General features: G+C 45.0%; 1 protein-coding gene across 2 annotated transcripts in view; it reads left to right on the forward strand.

Annotated features, from left to right (window-relative positions):
• VKORC1L1 (vitamin K epoxide reductase complex subunit 1 like 1) overlaps positions 1-25,390 on the forward strand; it is an 81,571-nt gene that overhangs the window by 45,923 nt on the left and 10,258 nt on the right. Inside the window, exon 3 of one of the 2 annotated variants that reach the window (XR_003858175.1) lies at positions 1,605-2,267. Coding sequence is in view for 1 of the 2 variants with exons in the window: in XM_029612298.1 (XP_029468158.1) it covers positions 1,605-1,831 (227 nt within the window). In the remaining variant the exon portion in view is untranslated. Of the gene's footprint in view, positions 1-1,604; positions 10,257-25,390 lie in introns of those variants that run through there. The other variant, XM_029612298.1, reaches the window with a different exon arrangement.

Genomic DNA, 25,390 nt, shown 5'->3' on the forward strand with positions numbered 1-25,390 from the left:
TGATCAAGTTAATTGCGCCATGCTGGTTTAAGCACCAGCCTTGTTTGCTTGAGGCTCTGGTTACACCATAGCCTCGTATATGAATGTTAGCAGCAGTCACAGAAGAAGTGATGTATTGTATTGTAAAAAAAAAAACCCTCCAAACTAGGTTAATTATGAGATCGTTTCCATCAAAAACACAATGCATGTGGCATCTTAAAACACAAGAAGAAAACTTGTCTAGAACTACTACCAGAACCCTGATAGACAAAGATACTACCTCCCCCTCTCTTTCCTTCATTTTGTAAACTGTCTAAATAAAACTCTGTTTTACTTTCTCCCCACTGCTCTGAGTTCTTTCAGCTTTTGTGTGCCCTGGGAGTGCTGAGCAAGCATTGGACTTGTACTTCTGGGAACCAGAAGCAGGGAAGATGACACAAGAGAAACTGTTTATGCCTTCTGAATACAGAGATGTCTTTTCAACATGCATTTGAATGGGGTGTGGCATTGAATGTAAGAGGAAAGAAACTTGGCGTATCCCTAAGGTCAATTGCACTAGGCTTGCATCTGAAACTTTGTATTTATTATCTCTGTTAAGGCCATAATAGAAGTAACAGTGCATGGAAGAGATTTCACAGGCTCAGCAATCACGTGTTTTAATAAAGAGATGTCCTTAATATACAGTATTCCCAGTCACGGCCATGTCAGCAAAGGTTGAGTTACAAATCACACAATTCAGATTTCCAAAAACCAGCAAATCAGATCCATTAATGAAGTGCCCTTAATACCAACAATCAGGCCGATACATGTTAGCCGGCATTTGGACGAGCGTTTTGGACGCGCTAGCTTTACCCCTTATTCAGTAAGGGGTAAAGCTAGCGCAGGAATACCTAATAGGTATTCCTGCGCGATTCAGTAAGTAAAATGTGCAGCCAAGCCAAAGGTAGGCGCTAATTTCTCCGGGCACCGGGAAAGTGCACAGAAAAGCAGTAAAAACTGCTTTTCTGTGCACCCTCCAACTTAATATCATAGCGATATTAAGTCAGAGGTCCCGAAAGTTTAAAAAAGTAAAAAAAAAAAAAAAAATTGAAATAGGCCTGTGGCTCGCGGGTTGAAAACTGGACGCTCAATTTTGCCGGCGTCCGGTTTCCGAACCCGTGGCTGTCAGTGGGCTCGAGAACCGACGCTGGCAAAATTGAGCGTCGGCTGTCAAACCCGCTGACAGCCGCCGCTCCTGTCCAAAAAGAGGCGCTAGGGACGCGCTAGTGTCCCTAGCGCCTCTTTTTACCGCCGGGCCCTAATTTAAATACATTTATTTACTGAATTGCGTGCACAGGATCCCGCGTTTTTTTTTTACTGTACTGGCCCGAATGAGATTACTGGCCATGTACGTCAAGACTCTGTGGTAAACGAGCTAGCATTGTAGGATCAGAAATGAGTGAAACAAAAACATTTGAGCACAGAGAGTACCGGCTTACCAGAGTCTTCAGCCAGGGCATTTAAGATGATCCCGATGAGTGGGGAGAGACCCACTATCGTAGCACCCCTCGCTTTCTTTGCAAAAAGGAAAAACTGCTGAAATTGCTGTGGTTGTAACTTGTCCATCCCTCTCCTCCTGTTTGCAGGTATGACTGTGAGTGCGGTAGCAGCCTTGGTGCTCATGGCGTCGTCCATCATGTCTGTCATGGGATCCTTGTACTTGGCCTACATCCTCTACTTTGTGCAGAAGAACTTTTGTATTATCTGTGTCGCCACCTATTTGCTGAACTTCGTTCTCTTGATCATCAATTACAAGCGACTAGTTTATTTGAACGAAGCCTGGAAACAGCAGCTCCGGCCCAAGCAGGAATAAACCTCCTTCGGAACTTTGGACTCGCGGCCTAAAGAAGCCTGGCTTCCATCTAAGTTTATTTCACAGTAAATTTCTATTGTTTGGGGGGGGGGGGGGGGGGAAGGGGACAAGATTTCTAATATAAAGAACAATCTTAAACTGATGAATTACTAAGTTTTTTTTTTTGGTTTAATTACTTTCCACTGAAAAGGTTCCCTTCGTATGTTATGTCGCCCTTCGGTTTAAATGCTGGGATCCACACGAGGAAAATCCTGCTGCCCAATCAAAGACAAGCTTTAACTTTACTGTTCAAAACGTTTCTTAGAAACACAACGTCCATGCTTTGGCTTTCTGTCCATAATTTCTGAAGTGGGCAGTTGTTTTAGGAGCAGTGGCTTGCTTTAAGAGATGTCAGATCTTTGGATATGCTGGACGTAGGGAGAGAAACGTGATCATGGTAATTTAAATATTTTTAGGCTAGTTAAATGTGTTGGATGTTGCCATGTTTCCAGTACGCGTGTCAAATAATTTTAGCTGATGACTAAAAAAAAAAAAAATCACTAAGATTCAACAAAGGGAATATATATATATATATTTTTTTTATATATCCCTCTTATGATAGCTCGATAAGAGAGGTTAATATTGGAGACGTTCTCTGTGGAAGTAACACCCGGAAGCAGTTGATGAGGTTGGGGTATGTGAAATTAAATACAGCACTGTATATCCTCAAGAGGTGAGGCTTTTTAAATGTTACTCTCTCCAGTGTCAGGGATTTTGACTTGATCCAAGTGAACCCTTGTTCTCCTGCACCCCACACGCAGGAAGTGCACTCACTTTCCTGCATAGCTCATTAGGGAGTCCTGACCTGATAGGCAAACTTTAACTGGAGGAAAACCTCCAGCATTCCACCTAAAATGAAACAGAGTTTACAGGTTATATTCTCTTCTTGAAGACATGTAACTGTGTATTTTAGTAGTAAATAACCGTGGTGAGCATTTCACCAGAGGGCAGCCGTAGTTAACAAAAGCTGTTGCCGATGACATCACAGAGGTGTCTGGTCAGTCCGTACCGTAAATAAGGTGCAACTTCTGACTTGCACGTCGGTACAGGGCGATTGGGTCTAGTGCATGTGACATTCTTGTCAACAAGGCTACATCCATGAATGTAGGGGAGCTAGATAAAGGATTTCAACAACCAGAAAGCTAAAGTAAATTTTGGATTTTTGATCGGAGTATGTTTTACTACTTACTGTATGTATTTCTGAATTAGTGCACAGTGGCAAGGGGTTTCATTTGATAATGCACAGGTGATGAATATGGACTAAGTAGTAACAGTGTGTCCAGCCTGGCTGGCACTGTGTGGCAAGCTTCCAGAGCTGCTGGGTGGCATACAGACCAGCATCAGGTCCCCCAGGTAAGGCCTTTGAGGGCCACAAACCAGTCTGGTTTTCATTATTTCTACAAGGAACAAGCATGAGAACTGCTTGCATGCATTGCCTCCATGTATGCAGATAGACCTCATGCATATTCATTGTGGAAATCCTGAAAACCAGATTGGTTTGTGGCCCTCAAGGACTGAGTTTGGGGACCCTTGATTTAAGGGACAAAAACGGATTACTAACCAGAAATGTTCAACTTGCATGAGGCTGGGATACCAAGGACATAAAATGACCAAACTAGGGAGAATATTGTTAGGACATGACTCTCCAAAAAAAAAAAACAACCAACCCTTGAGGTGTTAACACAAAAAGGGGGTGGGAAAAAAGGCATTTTTCAGATGGGGAAGGTAGCATACTAAACACTGGGCCCCCTTTTTGAGAAGATGGGCTAATATTTAGCATAGAAATTGAATTTCTGTTTTTTGTTTGAATTAGAGTTTAGACAGTGAAGCAGTATTACTTCTTAAAGTGAGCTGGCACCATTTTAAATGCTGCAGAATACAAACGGTTGAATACCTCCTGGCATCCTGATCTCATGGATGTAACGTTGAGCTCTTCATGTGCTCTGTAAGCGTGTCTAAACTTTAGGAACAAAAATATATGGTCCTATAAAAGGGCCTTGTGTGCTTGGTCGGAGAAGTACTGTATGTAAATAAAAACCAAGACATTTTCTGAAGCCAAAACACAGCAACACTTCTTGCTTTTCTTTAAGAGCAATTTTGAAAGCAGAATGGGAGGCGTTTTTTTGGGGGGGGAGGGCGGAGAGGGTCACTTAAAGCGTAGTCATTAAAAGCTGTTTCCACTATTCAGAATCCCTAAACAGAATTGTGTTAAAGTGCCTTCTGCCTCTCGCGTTCTGCAAACCACATACATGTCAAACTTGTAGGGCAGAATATGGCCCCTCCCCCTTTTTTTTTTTTTTTTTTAAATGTTTTTGAAGGTGTAGTTTCTGTTGCAGGATAGGATCTGGGCCGGCATTTTGAGGTCCCTTTAATTCACAGCCCGACACTGATATTTTGACTCCTGCTTGGCCTGCAGTTGATGGCAGAAATGATGGGAATGATCATGCTTTTCCACTTGCAATCTCAGGAAAGCAAATTACATCTTGGATTGAAGTTTTTTTTTTTGTTTTTTTTGGGGGGGGGGGGGGGCTTGGGAAGGATGGAAGGCAATGTGCCCTGCTTACTCTGGCTATGATTCTGCAAAAAAAAAAAAGTCTGCTGAAATGTTCCTATATCTGGGGACTGCCTGCCCGCGGTTTTCTCAATTTGTGAATAGTGATGATGTTAAGGGCCAGCCTGCAGATTCTCTGCTATGAAGTCTTGCAAGAGCGCAGGTCTTTCAGGCTAAGCCAAACCAAAATCTAGAACCGCTATTCATGTTAAACGTACTGGTTACTTTTCAGAGCCCGATAGAGAGAGGCTCCTATGTGACTCTAGACTGTTGTTTTGATTTAAATATTTAGGAATTTTGGCACAGCCCCTTAGTGAACTTGCCCTCATTGAGATAGCTGAGTTTTTCTTGGTTTGTGCTTGTTCCAGTCTCTTAGCCGTTTTCGTGCCATGCACCAGACTTTTAGTTCATTCTTCCCAGTTTGTCTGTGATCTCTCCTTCAGATGTGCATAAATACATTTTATCTCTCCTTTAGCCTTTCTTTAATTTCCCCTTAAACCAGGGCTTCCCAGACCTGTCCTGGGCATTCCACAGCCAGTTAGATTTTCAGGATATCTACCATGAATATGCATGAGATAAATTTGCAGATTTCTCATGCATATTCATTGTGGGTATCCTGAAAACCTGACCGGCTTGTAGGGTCCCCAGGACAGGTTTGGGAAGCCCTGCCTTAAATTATGAAACTCTATACATCTGTGACCTAATATGTAAATATAGTAGCATTGTGAGGAGGAGGAGTTTGGCACAGCAGTTTGCTCCTGTTCCTTTGGGTTTCAAGCTCAATTGGATCCTGACTGCAACTGCCCAGGTTTTTTGTTTTTTTTATCCTTACTTTACATCTCCCCCCCCCCCCCCCTCGCCAACTTATCCCAGTCATGGCAGCAACAATCTTGGTCTGCTCCTTCTAGATCCCTGCAATCAGGGGCCCTAAATCCAGCCACTAGATGTCGCTGTAATGTAATGACTGGGACTCCCCCCCCCCCCCCCCCCCCCCCCCACCAGAGGCTGTGAATGCTGTCTCCCTGGGTACCCTCTGATGCAGGTGGCCCACGGGGAATGGAAGACCTGATCTTGGGAGTAAAACCTCCGATCCTTCATATGGTGGTGGTCATGCTGCTGCCCAGCCAGCCTCATTTGGGATTATTTTAAAGAGCCACTTTCAGGAACTAGAATTCCAGGACGGAGTGGCTGGTGGGGAGGTAGTATTTTTTTTATTTTTTTATTTTTTTAGAATGGGCTGCATGAAGTGACCATTCTTTAAAAAAAAAAAAAAAAAAAATCAGTGTTTGTGTTTAGAGATCAGAACGAAGGCTATTAAAAGAAAGATTGTTTTTTCTGTCTTTTAAGCGCTCAATAGGGAGCCCACTACCGTGCTCCATGAGGGCCCAGATCAGGATGACGCTTCAGTAATCCTACAGAACAAAACTCCCGTGGGTCTTCACTATCCTAAGCTGGAGCTTGTCAGCTTTGTTACATGTGTAATATAGAGAACCCTCTAATTTTGTTTTATATATTCCATTGTGAAGCTGCCAATCAAAAAATGAGTTGTTGGGTGGGGTGGGGTGGGAGTGCCGTGATGTCATGGCCTGGTGGTTACCTCGTGCCACTTGTTGATGTCACATCAGTGGCATTACAATCTTCATTGTTTGATGACAAAGCAAAAAGCATTAATCCAGACACAGTATTATAATTCTGTTGCAACAGAAATATTTAGCAATTATTACACAATCCTGTAACTGGAATGCATCCTCCTGGTCTCCGTTGGATCAGCGAGAAAGCCAGCTCTATAAGTAAATTCAGAGTTAATTCTGACGTGGCATTTTGAAGACTAGGATATCTAGTATAAAGAACTGTGCTCCCCCAAATTACTTAATAACTTCTAAAAGTGTTTTTTAGTTGGGATTAACAAAGGTGAAACTAATTATATAGTTGGTCAGGAAGGACTGCTTTTCAGTAACATACCCGTTTTCCTGGTTCTGTAAATTGTGGATTTTCACACTACCGAAATGTTGAGGATGTACCTAAAATTCAGTATATGTATGAGTACAAAAAAAAAGTAAAATGTTCAATGAAATAAAATGTAATCTGTAAATGCTTAAAGGTGGATTCACAACAGTATTTTGATTACCCTGTAGGTAATGTTCAGGTTCATTTTTTTGTTACTCTAAAACTAACCAATGTAAATTACCAGCTTTCACAGGCTGCTTTTTATCCTGCTTTTCTCTGCATTGATGGAAAAAGAGAGTACAGTTAAAGCTTGTCTTGATATGTTTAGGGATGAATTAAATGTCTTGAAATGTTAAGCTGAGAAGACACTGTTCTGTCTATCTGATGGTGCTCTCCAGGCGGTTTTTTTTGTTTTGTTTTGTTTTTTTGCTGCTTCTGGAACCTTGGGGGAAGCACCACTGTCTTAAGTGACCATGTTCAGTAGGCATTGTTTTCACACACATTCCTGTGTTATGTCACACTAATAATGCTTGTGCCAGAGGGAGGTGCACACGTGCTGCCTGAGATCTATTGTTAGTTACCAAAGTGTTAATACATCTCCAGCTATGCAGATGTGCAAACATGTAGTGTCTGTGTTGGCATCGGTGCCTGATATTCTTAGCGTTCAGAGAAACGTGTACACAATCTTAAAGGATGCATGTAGATTAACTGCACAACGTGGCATTAATGCTGTGCAGCCGCCAAATCTGAGACACTGGGTGTAGAGCAGAGCATTATTTCTTAAAAGGATAGAAGAAAACAGCCCCTACTCCAAAATCCAGCCCAACCTTTGTTTTGGGGGTGGGGGAGTGGGCAGAAGCAGGCTTTTATTGGGTTGCAGTACATGATCTGTTAGGTTGGTTTTCTTTGGTGCAATCTAGTAAAATTGAGTTATTGATGATAAAGTACCCATTGCAGTTAGGAAATAGGTATTGGAGGGGCCCATAAAATCACAATCTGAGGTTAGAAAAGCTGTTCGTTTGTCTGGGCATTGCCCATAGGTGGAGATGACAGTGATAATTCAGAACCAGGAAATTGGACTAAATATGGTACAGTTTTTGGCTGTGAAAAAAGTGTAAGCAGTAAGTCAGAAATGGGTATTATGCATAATCTGTGGCGTTTGTGCTTCTGAAATAGCCGGTTTGTGCAAGAAGATGCTGCATGGTCCTGTGATTATTTCTGCTCAGTCAAAGCGTTCTGGTGCCAAGTGCAGTTTTACAGCATTCCAGATGGACTTATTCATTTGGTATTTGAAAGCGTAAAGAGGAGGCATGCAGCACCCAGTTACATGGTAGGCAATTGCATTCTAAATCATTCAGTCAGACTCCTAATTAGCAGTTCCCTTGGAGGTTGCTCTTTTTTTTTCCCTGAGCTTCCGGTATGTGAATTATCCAGTAGTGTGAAGGGAGCTCCTTCTCTGCACATTTCAGTCCTAGCTATGTAAATTCACAGCTGGAATAGATTGCTGCTGTTCTGTTCCTCTGAAGAGCTGTTACCATCCCTCTCCCTTAAATGGCTCGACACTCATTTACTCCTGGGTATTCTGGTACGCCTTTTTTTTTTTTTTTTACGTCAGTTTTTTACGTCAGTTGCTCTGAACAGAATGTGCTCTGATAAGCCAGAAGCAATTGAAGATTTTTGTATATTAAACTCCTTCAGGAGGAGTTTCACACTCTTTAACCCCTCTCTTCTGCTTTGCTTTCTATAGGAGAAGCAGGATTAGAAATCTCAGAGATGGGAGCTCAAATTAGCCTCTGTCTGATCCTACTGTGGGAAGGCCATCTGCTTTATTAAATAAAAAAAAAATAGGGGAATCATCATAGCCAACTCTCATCTGTTTCATCATGGAAGTCCAATCTCTCCTGTCTTGCTCATATGGGTTGCCTGAAAATCTGGCCATTAATAATTCAGAATTCTCTTTAACACTCTTTCATGTATTCAGGCATCTAAAAGTCATCACTTTCTTGCTTTTCTATAGGAGAATTTCATATCAGTTTATTTCTATCTCATATAACCATGAGCATCTTCTTGGCTAGATTTGTTTGCCAACCCTTAAAAGGCTTATGAGGAACCATTAAGATTACTAGAGCATCCTTATTGGAAACAAAGGCTATAGTAGTACATCATTTTCTTGTTTGTAGGTTCCTGTTTGTTGAGAGGAAAGTGGTGTTATTTTCTGTACAGAACCTTTAGTTAGGATTGATGTTTTCATGAGAGTTAGATCAGGGGTGGCCAACTCTGGTCTTCAAGAGCCACAAACAGGTCTGGTTTTTAGGATCTCCACCATGCGTATGCATGAGATGCATTTGCATACAATGGAAGCAATGCATGCAAATCTCTCTCATGCATATTCCTTGTGGATATCCTGAAAGTCAGGCCTGTTTGTGGCTTGCAGGGAAACAAATGCTAATTTGAGGTTTGGATGATGTTTTCATATCAAGGTTTTTCCCACAGAAACAAAATAGGAGAAACCCCTCAGTCTATGAAAAAACGTGATGCAGATTATCAAAAGTTAAAACTAATATTTGTACGAAAGGAAAGCTGGCATTGTTTCTGGCTGTATGAAAACGTTTTGCCATGCGTGATGCCTGCCATGGAAGGAAATTCAACCTGTTCAATCTAAGTGACTGATTTGGGTTGTTTTCCAGCATCGACAAGAGGTTTAGGTTAGAATTAGTTGCTAAGGAATCTAACATGTCCATAAACTCATCTTCAGCTCATAGGGAGGGTAACTTTGTGATATTGCAAGTACTCTCATGGCCCAATATGTGCAAGTTAAAGCAAATTTCAAAGGAAGGCATGCATAGGTGCATTTACTTAAAATTATCCCACCAAAAGCACCTGCTAGCTGGAGTGCATAAATCTCCTGCATAAACTTTATAAAATCGAAAAGTATGTTTGTAAGTAAAGCCTCTGCCCCAGCCTTATTCCCAGTACATCCCCCCCCCCCCTCCCCCTCGCACAGCTGGGGTAAACTTCCATGTGCATATGACATACATGTGTAAATTTTCCTGCGCAACGGGCAGGAAAATTTAAGAAACTCCATTTTTTGAGCATAAAATGGTGCTTGAAATTACCCCACCCCCTATAGTGTAACATCCTAATGTGCTGCAGGAAATAATTCAGATTTGGGATATGCGCAAATTGTATGTCCATCCGCAATATAGTATATAAACAGGGATTTGGCTTTGCAGACCCTTTCTCCATCAGCACAACCAACATTTCTATTCCATAGCCACCTGCATTAAATACATTGCATGGAGGCCGAGTCCCTACTGTTTGTGCCCACATTTCAGTGGTATTCGTCAACCAGTTTGATCCACTTTTGAGACATATCACCAAGAAAGATGCATCGTCACATACCGACCCTATTTAGCTTAAAATAGGCCTTACGGTTTTCCCCCCAAACTTAAAAATCATTTCAGGCAGCACTTGTGGCTTATACTGTGTACGAGCTAAACTTGATTCTCAGTGATTATCCGGTAAAACTTGACTTTGGTTCAGCCAATATAGTTTCAACAAGAGCTAGATGGGTTTTGTCCAGAGAAGGTGATGTGTTCTGTTACTGTAAAAACTGTACCAAGCATGGCCTAAGTGTTAGGTGTCTGTCGAACTGTATAATATGTTCCATCGAAAATGTTTATTACTGCTGCTTTAAGCTCCAAAGTAAACTGGCGTTCCAGGTTGGAGGCAAAGGGCAAATGTCCCCATTCACTAATAGGTAAAAGTATTCTAAACCTAAGAGATTTAGGACAGAAGCAAAAATTGTAAATATGTAAGAATGTTTATTTGTTGCACATAACTTTTTTTTTCTTCTTTTTTTGGTATAAAAATAAATGTAGAAACACCTATGGACCTTCTGCTCCGATTCTTGTTATGCTGTGGGATTGCAATTCAGACTCTGGAGCATGCACAGACATGAGTCAAAAGCCTTCCTGGCCTCAGACGGCAAATGCGATATTTCATTTAGTACCACACCCTGTCAGAGTTTTAAAAGGATGACAGACTTTGTATGATTGCTTTCTAATTGTTGAATGGATTGGTTGGGTGACAATATTGGCAACTTGAGATTTTCATGCATGTTCTGGGTTCTGCAAATTAACACACAATGCATTTCCCGAGTCATTTTCATGAACTTATTTTGCTGAATTGTTTTGTGGTTATAGCTGCTTTTAATAGCAAGAATGCATTTCTGGCTTTATGTTAGAATTGCACTACCCTGACAGAAAAGCGCCCATTGAAACAAGCTCCTAAACCAGTGAATCAAGTCTGTCGGACTCTCACCTACTGGTAGTGCTATTCTATTCTGTTCTGTGCTGGATACGTGTTGTTATGTACGATGTGTCTATTGTGGAATAAGAAATGGTTTGCGGGCCTTGCATTCTCTGTTCTGAAAATGAGGTGCGACTATAATTAGCTTAGGTGGCTAATGGTGACAAAGTACATAATGTACTTAATGTGGCAGGGTTTGAGTGACAAAAATGCTTTTTCTCTCTTGCATAATTATATATATATATATATATATATATATATATATATATATATATATATATAAATATAAAAACAGATTGTGCTCTGCTTTTAAGTTGTCACTTGCAATTTTATTTTTAAATCCCGTGAAGTCTGTCAAATATAGTTTAATTATGACTAAGCTCCCAGATTGGGTATCATTTTGCTTTAAACAGGGCTGAGCCTTTTGCTGTAATCTTAGGATTGTGTATTGACCTGGCAGTTTTATTTGTAGATTTACTGTCTTCAGATAACTTTTTGAAAAGGGGAGCTTGTTGCAGCTCTCTAGCAAGGACAAAGCTGCCACTCAGGCTGCCTTGTATTTCTAATGCACATGTACTTAGAGCATTTCCTAGCGTGTAGCCAGATGGATTCAGACCAGTGGATTATGTGCTCCTCTGCTAGCAGATGGGAGACAGATTTCAAGCTGATGTCATCCTGGGTACATATACCCCTGCACTGACCTCACTTCCTCAGTATCACTCCGTCTTCTAGCAGATGTGGATACTATCCCATACACTAGCAGTGTTAGGAAAATTGCAACAAGAAGATAAATTTACCTTGAGATCGAGCCCCGCTCTCCTGCGGGGATACCTAATGGTCCCTCCCCCAGTCGAGAATTCCTGAGGTAATCTCTGATATCCCTCAGAGGTGTGCCTTGGTCCCGGCATGGGCTTAGCCCCTAGGGTGGCTGAAAGGCAGCGTATGCACATCAGAGTGCAGCAGTGAAGGTAAAACCTTCTCTCCCCGCAGCTGGAGACCGTCCGATTCACAAATGGTAAGCGCCGAGACTAGGTAAGAAGGAAACTTTAAATTCAGATCTCCGTTCTCCAGAGCTCGGATCGCTGTACCGACTCTGCCTTAGGCGAGTTAAAACGGGGGCATCGATCGGGTTGAGCAGCCTCGGTTAGGCTAGGCCCCGATCCGGTGCAAGGGTCCACACACGTGGAGACCCTAAGGGGGGGTGCCATCTTGCTCGCGGGAGTCATTGACGCCATCTTCCCCTCCCCTCGGCGCAGGACAGCCCGGTGGCCGATGCGCATTCCATAGTCGCGTGCATAGCTGTGCGCATACCGGAGCGTACTCCGAGTGCATATCTATGGCCGCACACAAATCCTCACCGTGCGCATAACTACGAATGCGCACTATTCTCGCACGCAGTGAAACTACTTTGTGCGCCCAAGCATTGACTCAATGGCACCGGCATCCAAGAATGTCAGAAGGCATTCTCTTTGTATTGCCTGCGACATAAGAGCCGCGCAGCCTGAACTGGAGTCCTGCCTGTGTCAGCTTTATGAAGAAGCCCAGGGGGAACCAAAGCGTGGTCCTTCACTGCATGAGAACGGGTCTGGACCAGACCTAGGCAACTCCGAGATGCCTGCAACACAGGGGCCCCTACTCCAGCTCCACCTGGAATTAACATGGACCCAGGTACCTTCTCCTGGTTAGAATTTTTACAGGGGCTGAAAACATTTATACAGACATAATCAGCCCCGGCTGCAACACAGGCTCAACCCCTGCTGGAAGCACAAAATCCTCCCGGCCTTACTCGAATGCCTCGCCTAACTAAGAGTCTCCCTGACAGGGACTCAGATACCTCAGATGATGATGACTGCTCCCTGGAAGAAGGTGAAATACCTCCAGGCCTGGATCCATACCGAACCATGCTTCATTTCTTCCACAAGAATGAATTACTAGCCCTTGTTTCCCAGACTCTGAAAACTCTGGGTATTCCAGGCACGGACTCCATGGCGGAACCAAAGAAGAACCCCATTTTGGTGTCCCTTCGCAAGGCCTCATGCTACTTCCCTATGATGGAGGCCATCCAGAAACTGATTGACCTGGAGTGGGATACTCCGAAGGCCAGCTTTAAAGGAGGTCGGGCCTTGGAAGCCTTGTACCCTCAGGAACCAGCGGCCAAGGAATGCCTGCACTTTCCAAAGGTGGACGCCATGGTCTGCGCGGTCTCAAAGCGAACGACCATTCCCGTTGAGGGAGGGGCTGCATTGAAGAACATTCAGGATAGAAGATTGGAGTCCATCCTTAAGCAGGCCTTCGATGCAACAGCAATGACACTGCAGATTGCCTCCTGCTGTGCACTGGTGGCACGTTCCTGTTTGCTCCTCTCGAGAGAGGTAGATAGCTCAGGAACATATCAGGTGAGATGATGGAACCTGCAGCAGCCTTCCTGATGGGCGCAAGCTCAGGCCTAGTGCGTACCTCAGCCAGAGGAGTGGCCTTGGCAGTGGCAGCCAGAAGACAGTTCTGGTTGCGAAAATTGGTCTGGCTGACGCGATCTCTAAAGCGAATCTCATGAGAATGCCCTTTAAAGGATCTCTCCTATTGGAAACGAAGTGGAAAAGTTAGCCAGCAAGTGGGGCGAATCTCCATTGCCTCGGCTACCTGACAACAGGGGTAAAAGATCCCAGCGCACCTCGCCCAGAAGAGCCAGGGGCAGAGGTTCTCAACACTTTAGATCCTACAGGAACTCGCAGTTCAAGCATCCCATCCCTCCGGAAGGCCCCAGTCCATTCGGAACCGACAGACCAAGAGAGGATCAGGCCCAGGGTAGGATCCAGCTGTGCCACCCAATGAGAAGGGGCCAATCCATCCACGGGAAGAGGAAATAGGAGGTTGACTTTCCCCTTTTACCAAAGATGGATCGAGATCACGTCTGAAAAATGGGTGCTAAACATCATCCAAGTTCCACAGCATTCCTCGGGACAAATTTATCATGTTGCCCTGCCACTCCCATAGCAAAAGACTGGCAGTGGAAGCCATTCTGACAAGATTACTCAGCCTGAAGGCAATAAGGCCAGTTCCTGCACCCCCCAACAAAATACAGGGTGCTATTCCATTAATTTTATCGTTCCCAAGAAGGAAGGATCGTTCCGGCCCATCTTGGATCTCAAGAACGTCAACCGTCATCTGCAGATACTTCACTTCCCCATGGAGACCCTCCACTCCCTAATAATGGCAGTACAACCAGGGGAGTGCTTAACCTCCCTGGACCACTCCGAAGCCTAACTTCACATTCCAGTCCATCAAGAACACCAGTGCTTTCTACGCTTTGTGATACTGGGTCACCATTACCAGTTCCAAGCGCTACCCTTCGGCCTGGCGACCGCCCCCAGAACATTCTCCAAAATCATGGTGGTTGTGGCGGCAACACTAAGGAAGGCATCTTGGTCCACACTTACCTGGACGACTGGCTGATCAGAGCAAAGTCTTCGGAAGAGAGCCAACAGGTAACCAACCAAGTCAAGAACCTACTGCAGGAACTCAGTTGGGTCGTGAACACGGGCAAGAGCAGTCTGCAGCCCTCCCAGTCCCTAGAGTACCTGGGGGCACGTTTCGAAACCAAACAGAACAAAGTCTTTCTTCCTTCCCCAAGGAGAAGGAAGCTGATGGAACAGCTACGACAATTGATGACTAATGCCCCAGAGTATGGAATTATCTCCAAGTCCTAGGCCTCATGGCATCAACCTTGGAAGTCGTTCTATGGTCAAGGGGCCCACATGCGACCGCTCCAGCGATCCTTGCTCTCATGCTGGAACCTACTGTCCCAGGACTACTCAATTAGTCTCCAACTTCCAGCAGAACTACGTGCTCAGCTTCAGTGGTGGCTACAGGAAGACCACCCTAAGCAGTGGAGTAAACCTAATCCCGACTGAACTGGATCTTGCTCACCACGGATGCGAGCCTGCGAGGGTGGGGAGCCCACTGTCAGGAACTGACGGCCCAGGGACAATGGAACAAGGAAGAGGTGGGATGGAACATAAACTGCCTGGAACCTGGGGCAGTCAGACTAGCTTGCCTGCGATTCAGCTACAGACTCAGAGGCAAAGCTATTCGAGAAATGTCAGACAATGCCACAACGGTGGCCTACATCAACCGCCAAGGAGGAACCAGGAGCCAGCAGGTGTCCCTGGAGATAGATCCTTTCATGGCATGGGCAGAGATAAAACTACAAGGGATCTCTGCCTCCCGCATCGCAGGAAAAGACAACATCTCAGCAGATTTCCTCAGCAGAGAGAGTCTGGACCCGGGAGAATGGACGCTGTCGACCGCAGCCTTCCAACTGATAGTGAATTGCTGGGGCCTACCAACCATAGATTTACTGGCCACCTACGTCAGTGCCCAAGTCCCCAGGTTCTTAAGCTGCAGACGAGAGCCACACTCCCTAGGGATTGATGCCCTTGTCCAGACCTGGCCAGAGGAAGTCTTACTGTACACCTCCCCCCCCTCCCCCCCCCATGGCCACTACTGGGCAAGGTCATCCGCAAGATAGAACACCACAGGGGACCTTCTCCAGCAGGGCCCAATCCTTCACAAAGATCCATCTCGATTCTCTCTTACGGTTTGGCTCTTGAGAGAATTCACCTGAAGAAACGTGATTACTCGAAACCCGTGATTGACACCCTTCTACGAGTGCGCAAGTTCTCCCCATCCCTGACGTACATACGGATCTGGAGAATATTTGAAATCTGGTGCGAGGACCGCGGGACTCTCCCACGGACAGCTAGAATCCCCATGATCCTGGAGTTTCTGCAGGACAGTTTGAAGGGACTGTCTTTCAACTCACTCAAGGTCCAAGTAGCCACCCTCTCCTGCTTCAGAGCAAAGTGAAGTGAATCCTTCTAGCAGCTCATCCGGATTTGACCCGTTTTCTAAAAGGGGTCAAGCAACTTTGACCACCCCTGAGGTGGCTGATACCCCAAAGGAACCTCAATCTGGTATTAGACTTCCTAGCAGGGGCTTCTTTCAGACCAACACGCGGTCTGTCACTACACCTCTTAACATTGAAGACGGTATTCCTGGTGGCAATATGTTCAGCTCGGCATATCTCCAAACTACAGGCACTATCCTGCCGGGAACCCTTCCTTAGATTCACTCTGGGAACCATAGAGCTGCGCACCGTTCCCTCCTTCCTACTTAAAAGTAGTTTCCAATTTTCATCTGAACCAAGCCATCTCCATACCATCTCCTGATGAAATTAAGGACTCTGAAGACTCACGCATTCTTCGCCACCAAAATGTCTGTAGAATCCTGGTGCGATACCTGGAAAGATTGGAACCCATGCGCAAAACAGATCGCTTGTTTGTCCTTCACAGTGGAAAGAAACAAGGAGAAGCGGCCTCGCAGGCAACCATAGCCTGCTGGATCAAGGAAGTAATCAAGGCAGCCTACATAGAGGCAGGGAAGCCCTTACCACTGCAGGTTAAGGCTCATTCTACTAGGACCAACAGTATCTTAGGCAGAGACCAAACTATCGCCTGCCGAGATCTGTCGGGTGGCGACGTGGTCCTCCCTACACACCTTTTCCAGGTTCTAGCGCCTGGATGTTCAGGCCCAAGAAGAGACAGCCTTTGCAAGGGCAGTACTAAGTGGGCCACAAGCAGCCTCCCGCCCTGTCCAGGAGTAGCTTTTGTACATCCAACTGGTCTGAGTCCATCTGGCTACACGCTAGGAAATGGAGAAATTACTTACCTGATAATTTTGTTTTCTTTAGTGTAGACAGATGGACTCAGCATCCTGCCCATGGCTGCCCCCAGAGAAGGACCACCTGGGAAAGCAAACCTTGAGAACAAACAACTACCGGTAAGCCATTGCCTACCCTTAGTTCAAGACACCCACAGTTAGTCTGGTGTCAGTGTTTACTTAGTTGAGTGCACTGGTGGTCTCCAGTTTAATTCAGTTGAATCAGTTAATCAAGTTTAACAAGTATAACCAAGTTATTCAAAATATATATCCACAATGGCTTTTTGAGGAGGATACTGAGGAAGTGAGGTCAGTGCAGGGGTATATGTACCCAGGATGACGTCAGCTTGAAATCTGACTCAGTCTCCCATCTGCTAGCAGAGGAGCACATAACCCACTGGTCTGAGTCCATCTGTCTACACTAAGGAAAACGAAATTATCAGGTAAGTAATTTCTCCATTGGCCTATTCTGTACTTGAATGGGTCCTGAAGAGCGGGGAAAGACCTTATGGACAGAGGCTCAGCATCCTCTAGGTTCAGATTGGAGCCCCACCCGCAGGGGGAAAAAAAAGTTGAAAAGGGATGCCCCTAATTTTTACAGAAAAGAGAATGATGGCCTAATGATGAGTTGCCCCTCCCCCCCTCTTTTTTTTTAAGAAGTCCTTAGTCTTCTCTCACCTTAGTAGACTCTACTAGGGCCCAGCCTATTGCAACACTTGTTGTGAGGGACTACCGGTAAATAGCTGCAATGTTTGTAGCTGGAATTTTTGGTGCTTTCAGTAGCCACCCTGGAAGTGTTCTCCTCTCCTCCAATTCACCCCACATTTAGCAGCTACTGTAGTGATGACCTCTGACCAAGAAGACTTGGAGGCCCCTTTGAGTTAGCCTCAGTGCTATACCAGACTGGCTGTAGCAAGCGATCCTGCCACTTTGTGGGCTACATGGCGTGCTTCTGCTATGCTTTGTTAAAGCTTTTTTGTTGTTGGTCCTTTATAACATTCTTATGCGTGTCTGAAGGCATACATAAAGAAATCTCCTTAAGGGACAGAAAGCAATCTGTTGGCTTGGAAGCAGGGCTAAAGTCTGAGAGAGTGTTCCTGTGAATGGTATGTCCAAAACGAAATATCTTGAGCAGCCCTGTGCATGTGTCATTCTCAGAGATGCAGTAGTAAAGAGCATTCGTTCTTCACTAAAGGAACTAGGACAACTGCTGGATGCCCTTGCCACTGCTACCATCGCCTGAGCTTTTGATTTTCCTTCGTTCCACTGCCTTACTCATAGGTCTCCTTTTTATCAACTAGATTGGTTGGACTACAGTGCGTTAAGAAAATATTCAGACCTCTTTTCTTTTTCTGCATTTTGTTACATTACAGCCTTATTTTAAAATGGATAATATGCATTTTTTCCCCTCCACAATCTACATATTATACCCCATAATGACAAAGTGAAATCAGGTTTGTAGCAATTTGTGCTCTAGCAATAGGCATTATAATGAGTTTTCTATTCCAGCCGGACTCCTCCTCCAGCCATAACGTCGGGACTTATGCTGTCTTGAAAGTTCATGGACAAGTCCAGGGTTTTTTTGGTTTGTTTTTTTTTTGGGGGGGGGGGGGGGGGGGAGAAGAACCTTAAAAAGGTTATCACACTGTCCAATGATTTATTGACAAAAGCAAAGAATAAGCTTGGTTGAACCCTGCCTATACGAAAGGTTTGTCCACAACTGCTTTGGCATCCAGGCCTTGCACAGCCATGGCTACAGGTGATGGCAAATATTTACTTCAGGGGAAAAAATGTTGTAGATACAGACTTGAAAATTTTACATTACAGAGAATACTTTTTAAAGTTTAAATTTGGACCATCATGCCACTCCCCAGATGCTGAACCTTTTTCCATTCAGTATTTTCACTGCTGAAGGTCACTTATAATCATTGGTCCGGAGAGATTTTTTTGTGTTAGAATTTTTCACATGCTTATAAAAAGGAATACTTCCCCTTCAACATAATCATTGAGTCTGACGTGTTTCGCAACAGCTCTGGGGCTCTCGATTCATTCTTAGCTGGTGAGGAAAGCATGTGCTTTAAATTCAATGCAACAGTTCTCTGCAATTCAAAAAGAAAGGTAAGATTTGTGACACAAGAAGGAGGAGCAATGTCCAGATTTATATTTGAAACTACTTACTAGATACTGTGAATGCTCAAAAGCATGTTGGCCGCTTAAAGGAAAAATGTCATGACATGTCATGTCTGCTTTATGTGCACAGACATGACATGCCTGAAGTTTACTATTAATTTCCATCATGAACAAATTGAAAATAAGGATGTCTAAATCAGCAAACACAAATTCCATATGAACCAGTATTCACTGCAACCCCAATGAATGTAATAACCTACAGTTTAACAGCTTTCATCCAACAAACTTTAAAAAGAATCTCCCCGTAGGACAGTTCTTAAGGCTGCTGTCTGTTAAGATCGGGATGACTAAGTCACAGACAAAGCAGATGGTGGGACGTTTCCTCAATAGAGGCCATCCTGATTCATGCTATAAATCAGCTTACTGAAGAGCCTTGCCTAGTAACTGTAATTACTTTTTTTTTTTTTTTTTTTTTAACATCTTAGGATTCAAACTGGCAGATCTTTGTCTTGCGGCACTCAATAGCATCGGCCTCTATTTGTTGAGCCATCCAAAAACACTGATATATTTTACAGAAAATACATCCTATATTGGAATTAACTCTGGGATTTGCATTCGCTAGAGGTCACCATATTAAAGATCATATTGTGCACGCTAGTTTTCATATTCCTTGTCTGCCTGTTGCAGAATCTGCAGATAGCAGATAGCATTTTATCACCTACGGGTCAAGCGATACCCTTGCCATTGGATGTTTTGTGGAAATCTACCTTTCTTGTGTTCATGATTACCTGTCTGTGCAACTTGAGATATGTGGGTATGACCAAGTGTATGCTCAGAACTAGTCTCACAGAACACAGAAGTTGTCTTAAAACTGGAAAAAATAGAAGCACCTGTTAAGTCTCATTTTCTTAAATTTCACCATGAATGTGATGATATTAAATGGACAATTTTGGAAATTGTACCAGCACACTGGAGGGGAGTTAAAAAAAAACCAAACAAAAAACACCCCAAAAACAAACAAAACCCTCCAAAAAACAAACAAACCTCAAGCAGCAGAAACAGAAATGAATTTACCGCTCAGTCTGAACAGAGATCGAGTGGTCAGCCTTCATGTAATTGTTTTTCCTCACAGGACAACAGGAAGGTAGTCCTCACATATAGGTGACGACAGTGGATGGAGCCGCGCTACGGAAAACTTTTCTGTCAGTTTCTATAAAGCTTTGACTAACGCTGGCACACTGAGTGCACTGAGCATGCTCAGTCTGCAATTATCCCTGGGACCACAGGTGGCTCCCCTCAGTCTTCTTTTTTCCGCTCTGCAGTAAGCATAGCAGTTAGGAGCTCTGTGAGAAATTCTTACAACTTTTCTTCATGGAAACATTTAAACTTTTACTTCACAAACGCTTTTTCTCTGTGCCGGTCTCCTCTCGCGTACATTTAATCGACGCTCGGTGAATACTATGCCCTGTTTTTCGGTCAGTTCCTGTCACCTCACTACGGTTTCCCCGGCCTACCAACCAAATTGCGGCCTTCCCTCTCCCTATGTTTTCACAATTAGCCTCACATAGCCTGCGAGTGTCCTCCTGTGACCCTCTGCCTGGTTATTAGCGCTAGTGAGATAGGGACTTCCACGGTTACCGTTGCCGGCAGGGGCCCCTAACGAATTCATACCTTGGTACCTTCGTGCAGTCGATGCCCCCGTCACTACCATCGGTACCCCCTTCCAGGCCATCCTGCCTTTTTCAACACCATCGACACCCCTCCCCTGGCGGTCCGTCACTGCCATCGATCCCCGCATCGATTTTTTTCTGTGCCATCAATGTTTTCATCCATGGCGATGATTTTTCAATCTGTGTCTTCGACGCCTGGGCCGGTTCCATTGATGCCGCTGTCGACGCCCGGGCCAGTGCTGTGGTCAACGCCATGTCGACGCCCATGTCTGTGCGGTCGGTGCCCACCTCCTTCCCGTTGACGCCCACATCGTTTCCATCGGTGTCCTCATCATTCCTATCGATGCGACCATCGATTCCTTCAAGTCCGGTATCAATTTCCCAATGCCATCGACGTCTATTCGATCCTTTGATGCCGTTGGTGCCTCTGTGATTATCGTTGCTCTGCCCGGGCCATTTTTTCATATATATTTTTGACGATACCTTCGTGGCCGCTCTATGCCACTATCGAAACAGTCAGTACTGAAATAGCGCCTAAACACAGTGCTCCATGCTTGGGGGTTTTTACTAAAGCCCCGTATCAGCCTACGACACTACATAGTGCCAGGAGCAGTGCAGGCATGCTAACAGTCCGTCATCATTCGCCATCCAGGACAGCGAGGGCATCCACCTCGGCGCTGGGGAAAGACTGGGCCGAGCACCATGGCACTCATTGTCAGCGGCACGGTGACCGTACGCCACCAACGCTATCCAGCACATCGGTGCTATCCTACTCGATGCTGGAGCATGCCCGGGCCAAGCAACATTGCTACTGCCACTGCCACTGTTCCACACAACGCTGGCAGTCCTCAGAGTTCAGTGGAATTCTGAACTGGCATCACGATACATCGAGCCGCTGCAAAGAGGGCTGGGTTCATGAGTCATAATGGCTCCCCTGTACCTGAGCCGGGTTCATGAGTCATAATGGCTCCCCTGTACCCGAGGCGTTCCCCACCGACACCGGTGCAGGGTTCTGACCCTCCACAAATTATGGTGGTAGTGCCAGACACGCCCAGCCTGTCTCCTCTGAACCTGCGCTACCATACCAGGTTACAGAGTTGAGTCGGATGTGTACGTCCTTCAGGCTATCCCTCGATGACTCCTGAAATCCACGGAGCCATCAATCTGCGCCGGCTCGTCCTTCTGCGGTCCACGACGGATGGTAAGTACTCTAATCCCGCTTCAGCGACAATCCCATTGAGACCTGTTCTCTAAATCCGATCTCCTATCTCACCCACAGAGAATACCTAGTTAAAATTGACAACTCCGAATCTCCACGCATCCCTTTCATGCAAGGTGTTCCACAAGGATCCTCCCTATCCTCCACCCTTTTCAATATCTATCTCCTCCCTCTCTGCTACCTACTTTCTGACCTAGGTCTCAACTTTTTCCTGTATGCGGATGATGTGCAAATCCTCATCCCCGTTCAAAAAACCCTCAAGGACTCTCTGCAACTCTGGGACTCATGCTTAGTCTCCATTAATGCCCTTTTAACCAACCTCCAGCTTGCACTTAATGCAACAAAAACTGAAATCCTCCTCATTTCTAACAAACCTGAACTCACCTCCCCACCCCACCTCCCCACCCCATCTTGCCATCTGTGAGAGGACCTAGGTGTTGTAATAGATCAACACCTTAACTTTAAACCCCATATCAATTCACTACTAAAAGGGGGTTTCTATAAGCTCCACATCCTCAAAAAAACTGAAACCTCTCCACGCCCACGACTTCCGTCTAGTTTTGCAGACCACCATTCTATCTAAATTGGATTACTGCAACTCCCTTCTTCTAGGCCTCCCCTACACTACAATCAAACCCTTACAAATCCTGCAGAACTCCATGGCAAGAATCATCACTGACACCCGCAAAAGAGAACACATTTCCCCTATTTTAAAAGACCTGCACTGGCTTCACATCCCTTTCCGCATACAATACAAAATGCTCACTATCCTTCACAATGTGCTATATAAAAACAACCCCGCATGGCTCAAGGAAATGCCACGTTTCCGTACCTCTAATCGCCCTACTAGAACCACCCTCGCTGGTACCCTCCACACCCCACCCCTCAAAACTGCACATCTCTCCCTCACCAGAGAAAGAGCGTTTACCATTGCTGGCCCCACTCTCTGGAACTCACTCCCCACCTTTCTCTGCCTTGAACCTTCTTTATTCAACTTCAAAAAAGGCATAAAAACTTGGCTCTTCTTGCAGGCCTACCCCGATGCAAATCAAACATAAAACAACCTCCCCCCGCTTTTCCGCCCGGCTCTGTCTCCCACTTCAGACGATGTATCTTATGGAAATGTTGACTTTGTAATTCATTGAAATGCTATAAATAAGTTAATACTGTTATTACAGTTCCCACATATGTTTTTATTTTACTCTCTCTTTCCTCTGTATTGTTCGTGCTCCCTTTGCACTTGCTTTCTCCCGGCCCCCTCTCTCCCTTTTTCTTGACTGCTCCCCTTTCCCCCTCCCTGTTATTTGTAACTTTCATTTCTTCTCGAGTTGATTGTAAACCGGTATCATGTGTCCTACGAATGTCAGTATATTAAAAGATTATAAATAAATAAATAAATAGGGCCATATGGTTCGAAAGGTTCTAGGTTGTCTGGCCTTCTAAGAACTGTATTAGTGTCACACATCGCTATTGCCAGCTACGTCTGACACAATACCAAGAGAACCTCTCTACCAATCATTTGGGATTACATCAGACATCCTCCCGTTGTTAGCAACGGGATTCTATACTGATTAATACTCTGGTTTCTGGTTCCTAAGTATGGACCGAAATTCCAGATGCATTCGCTGATCTGCTAAACATGAGATTCAGCAAACACTGACTCCATTGCAAATCCACCTCGAGACCTGGCGACAGGTCTCGACGTTTTCTTGTATAGCACACAGAAATGTGGGTACGACTTTTACCGCTCATGCTCCCATGGGAGATTATATGATAACCTGCTTACGTCAGCCCTGCCAGTTGGACACCTCCTGGTCTCTCAACTTGCCGGATATCAGAGCTGCCAACCCCACTTTGTACCAAGGTTCAGAGTACAGTCCCCTGGACGCTATAAAGCGCAGGGGGGGGGGGGGGGAGAGCGTTTTAATTTTACTATTCTTTCTTTCAACAGAAAGTAGTTACTCTCTGCCCATCTTGCACCTCAGAAATATCAACTTTCTTCAGAAGGTGCAGGTAAAATGGTATCTCTCATCACCATGCTTCCATACTGCAGTAAGTAGGTTGCCCCTCTCCTCTATTCTTTCTGTGTGCTTCATGGTGAGTCAATATTACAATCCCAAGCTCTGCCGGTTGCACCAGCTTCGGTAACTTGGGTATTTCATTAAGTCACTAGCACTGACTGCTGTTTCTCTACGGAGTAAAACATCATTCATGCTTTTCCTTGCATGGACAGCTGCATAACAGTCAACCCAAGCAAGGAGCTCTACCTACTTCATGACTCACTATAAATCTATTACCTGGGATTGCTGTTCACTACCATAAATCCCATATGGCACACTTCTGGACAGCACAGTCAACAAAATTCCTGTGCAACAGCTGCACAGACATTCTGACAAATTCCTATATGTCTCTGTGCGCATACACCATTTCCTCAGCCCCTCAATTCTTTCATTGTTGGGCCATGGCATTTTTTCACCATGCACTTACTCATAGGTCCCAAAAAATTGCTATGAGTAAGATTCAGTGAAATTCAATTATCAGTGGACCTAAGCTGTTCAACCGCTATCGTCCCTGATCCATATTGCAGATCTACAGCCAAAACCTAGACTGGTCCTGCTCATACGTGCATTTACTCAGGGTTGCAGAGTTTGAACTAACATCTTCTCAACCCAATATGCGTCTCTTCCGCTCCATTCAGAGTTTCACATTAACTTCCCGGACCTTTGAGCCATGAGTTATGCCTTTATGCCTTACAATACTGCCTATGCAGCAAACCTTTGTCCATACAGACAGACAGCATAGTGACATTGTGGTATTTCCAACACACAAGCACAACCTCTTAGCTGCTCTGCAGCTCTACTCTTGGCCCTCGCTCACTCCATGCATACCTGGGCCACTTATCTAACAGACTTACTGAACGCACTAGCAGACCTTCTCCATATAAGTTTCCATCCTCTTGGATGGTCTTGGATTATATGTGTAGCGAGGAATATCTTCTAGCGCTGAGGTCAACCGAACTTGCCCTCTGCGTCTGAATCAAACCATATGGTGGACAGATTCTACTCCCTACACGTCTCCAATGCATTCCCATGGATGCCTTTGCTGCAACAAAGACCTCTTATATGTGTCTCTTTCAATGCCTCTCATAGCCAGCACCCTTATTATGCTGCACCGGGACGGGGTTCACTGTTCTCAGACCCACGTCCTGGTCGAGACCAGTATGCTTTCCCATACGTCTCAATCTATCATACCAGTAACCAATTTGCCTTCTCACAGGGCAGTCTCATATGGACTCACTGATGTTCTCAGGTACTGGTAGCGTCTCAAAAACCTTCTACACAAAAATCTTACCATTCAAAATGGCATGATTTACCATGTGTCGTAGGGGAAAAAAAAAAGGGGGTTTTACCCCCTTTATTTCTACACCACTCTTTTCTCTTACTCCCTCGGATTCTGCTCTCCAGACATCCTCGACATGGGTATGCCTCGATTCCAATTGGTGTACCACTTGAGAGTGGGGATACCCGATTAACGGTTCAACCCCTTCCGAGTCAGCTTACCATGGGTTATGCACTGATTAAGCCGCCTCTATTTTTACTGGTTATGGAATGGGGCCTATATATTAGTGCTTACAAGACTCATGCGTTCCCCGTTCGAGTCTTGCCAGTTCTCTCACATAACAGTCTGCAATGGGAAATTCTTTCCCTCGTAGTCATCACTTCTGCCAACAGGGTCGGTGAGTTCCACACCTTGTTACATACTCACCTGACCCTCCGTGACCGAGTGGTTTTACATACTCAACCACATATCGTTCTTAAGGTAGAGGCAGCATCTCACCTTACTCAGAATACACTCTGCCCACTTTTTCCCAACACTTCTCTCTCACCAGAGCGAGAGGGTTTTCCACTCCTTGGCCTGTAAAAGTGCACTTGCATTCTATCCAGACCGCACTACACGCCATAGGACTTACATCT

This window comes from Rhinatrema bivittatum, chromosome 8 (genome assembly GCF_901001135.1).
Source record: "Rhinatrema bivittatum chromosome 8, aRhiBiv1.1, whole genome shotgun sequence".
NCBI lineage: Eukaryota > Metazoa > Chordata > Amphibia > Gymnophiona > Rhinatrematidae > Rhinatrema > Rhinatrema bivittatum.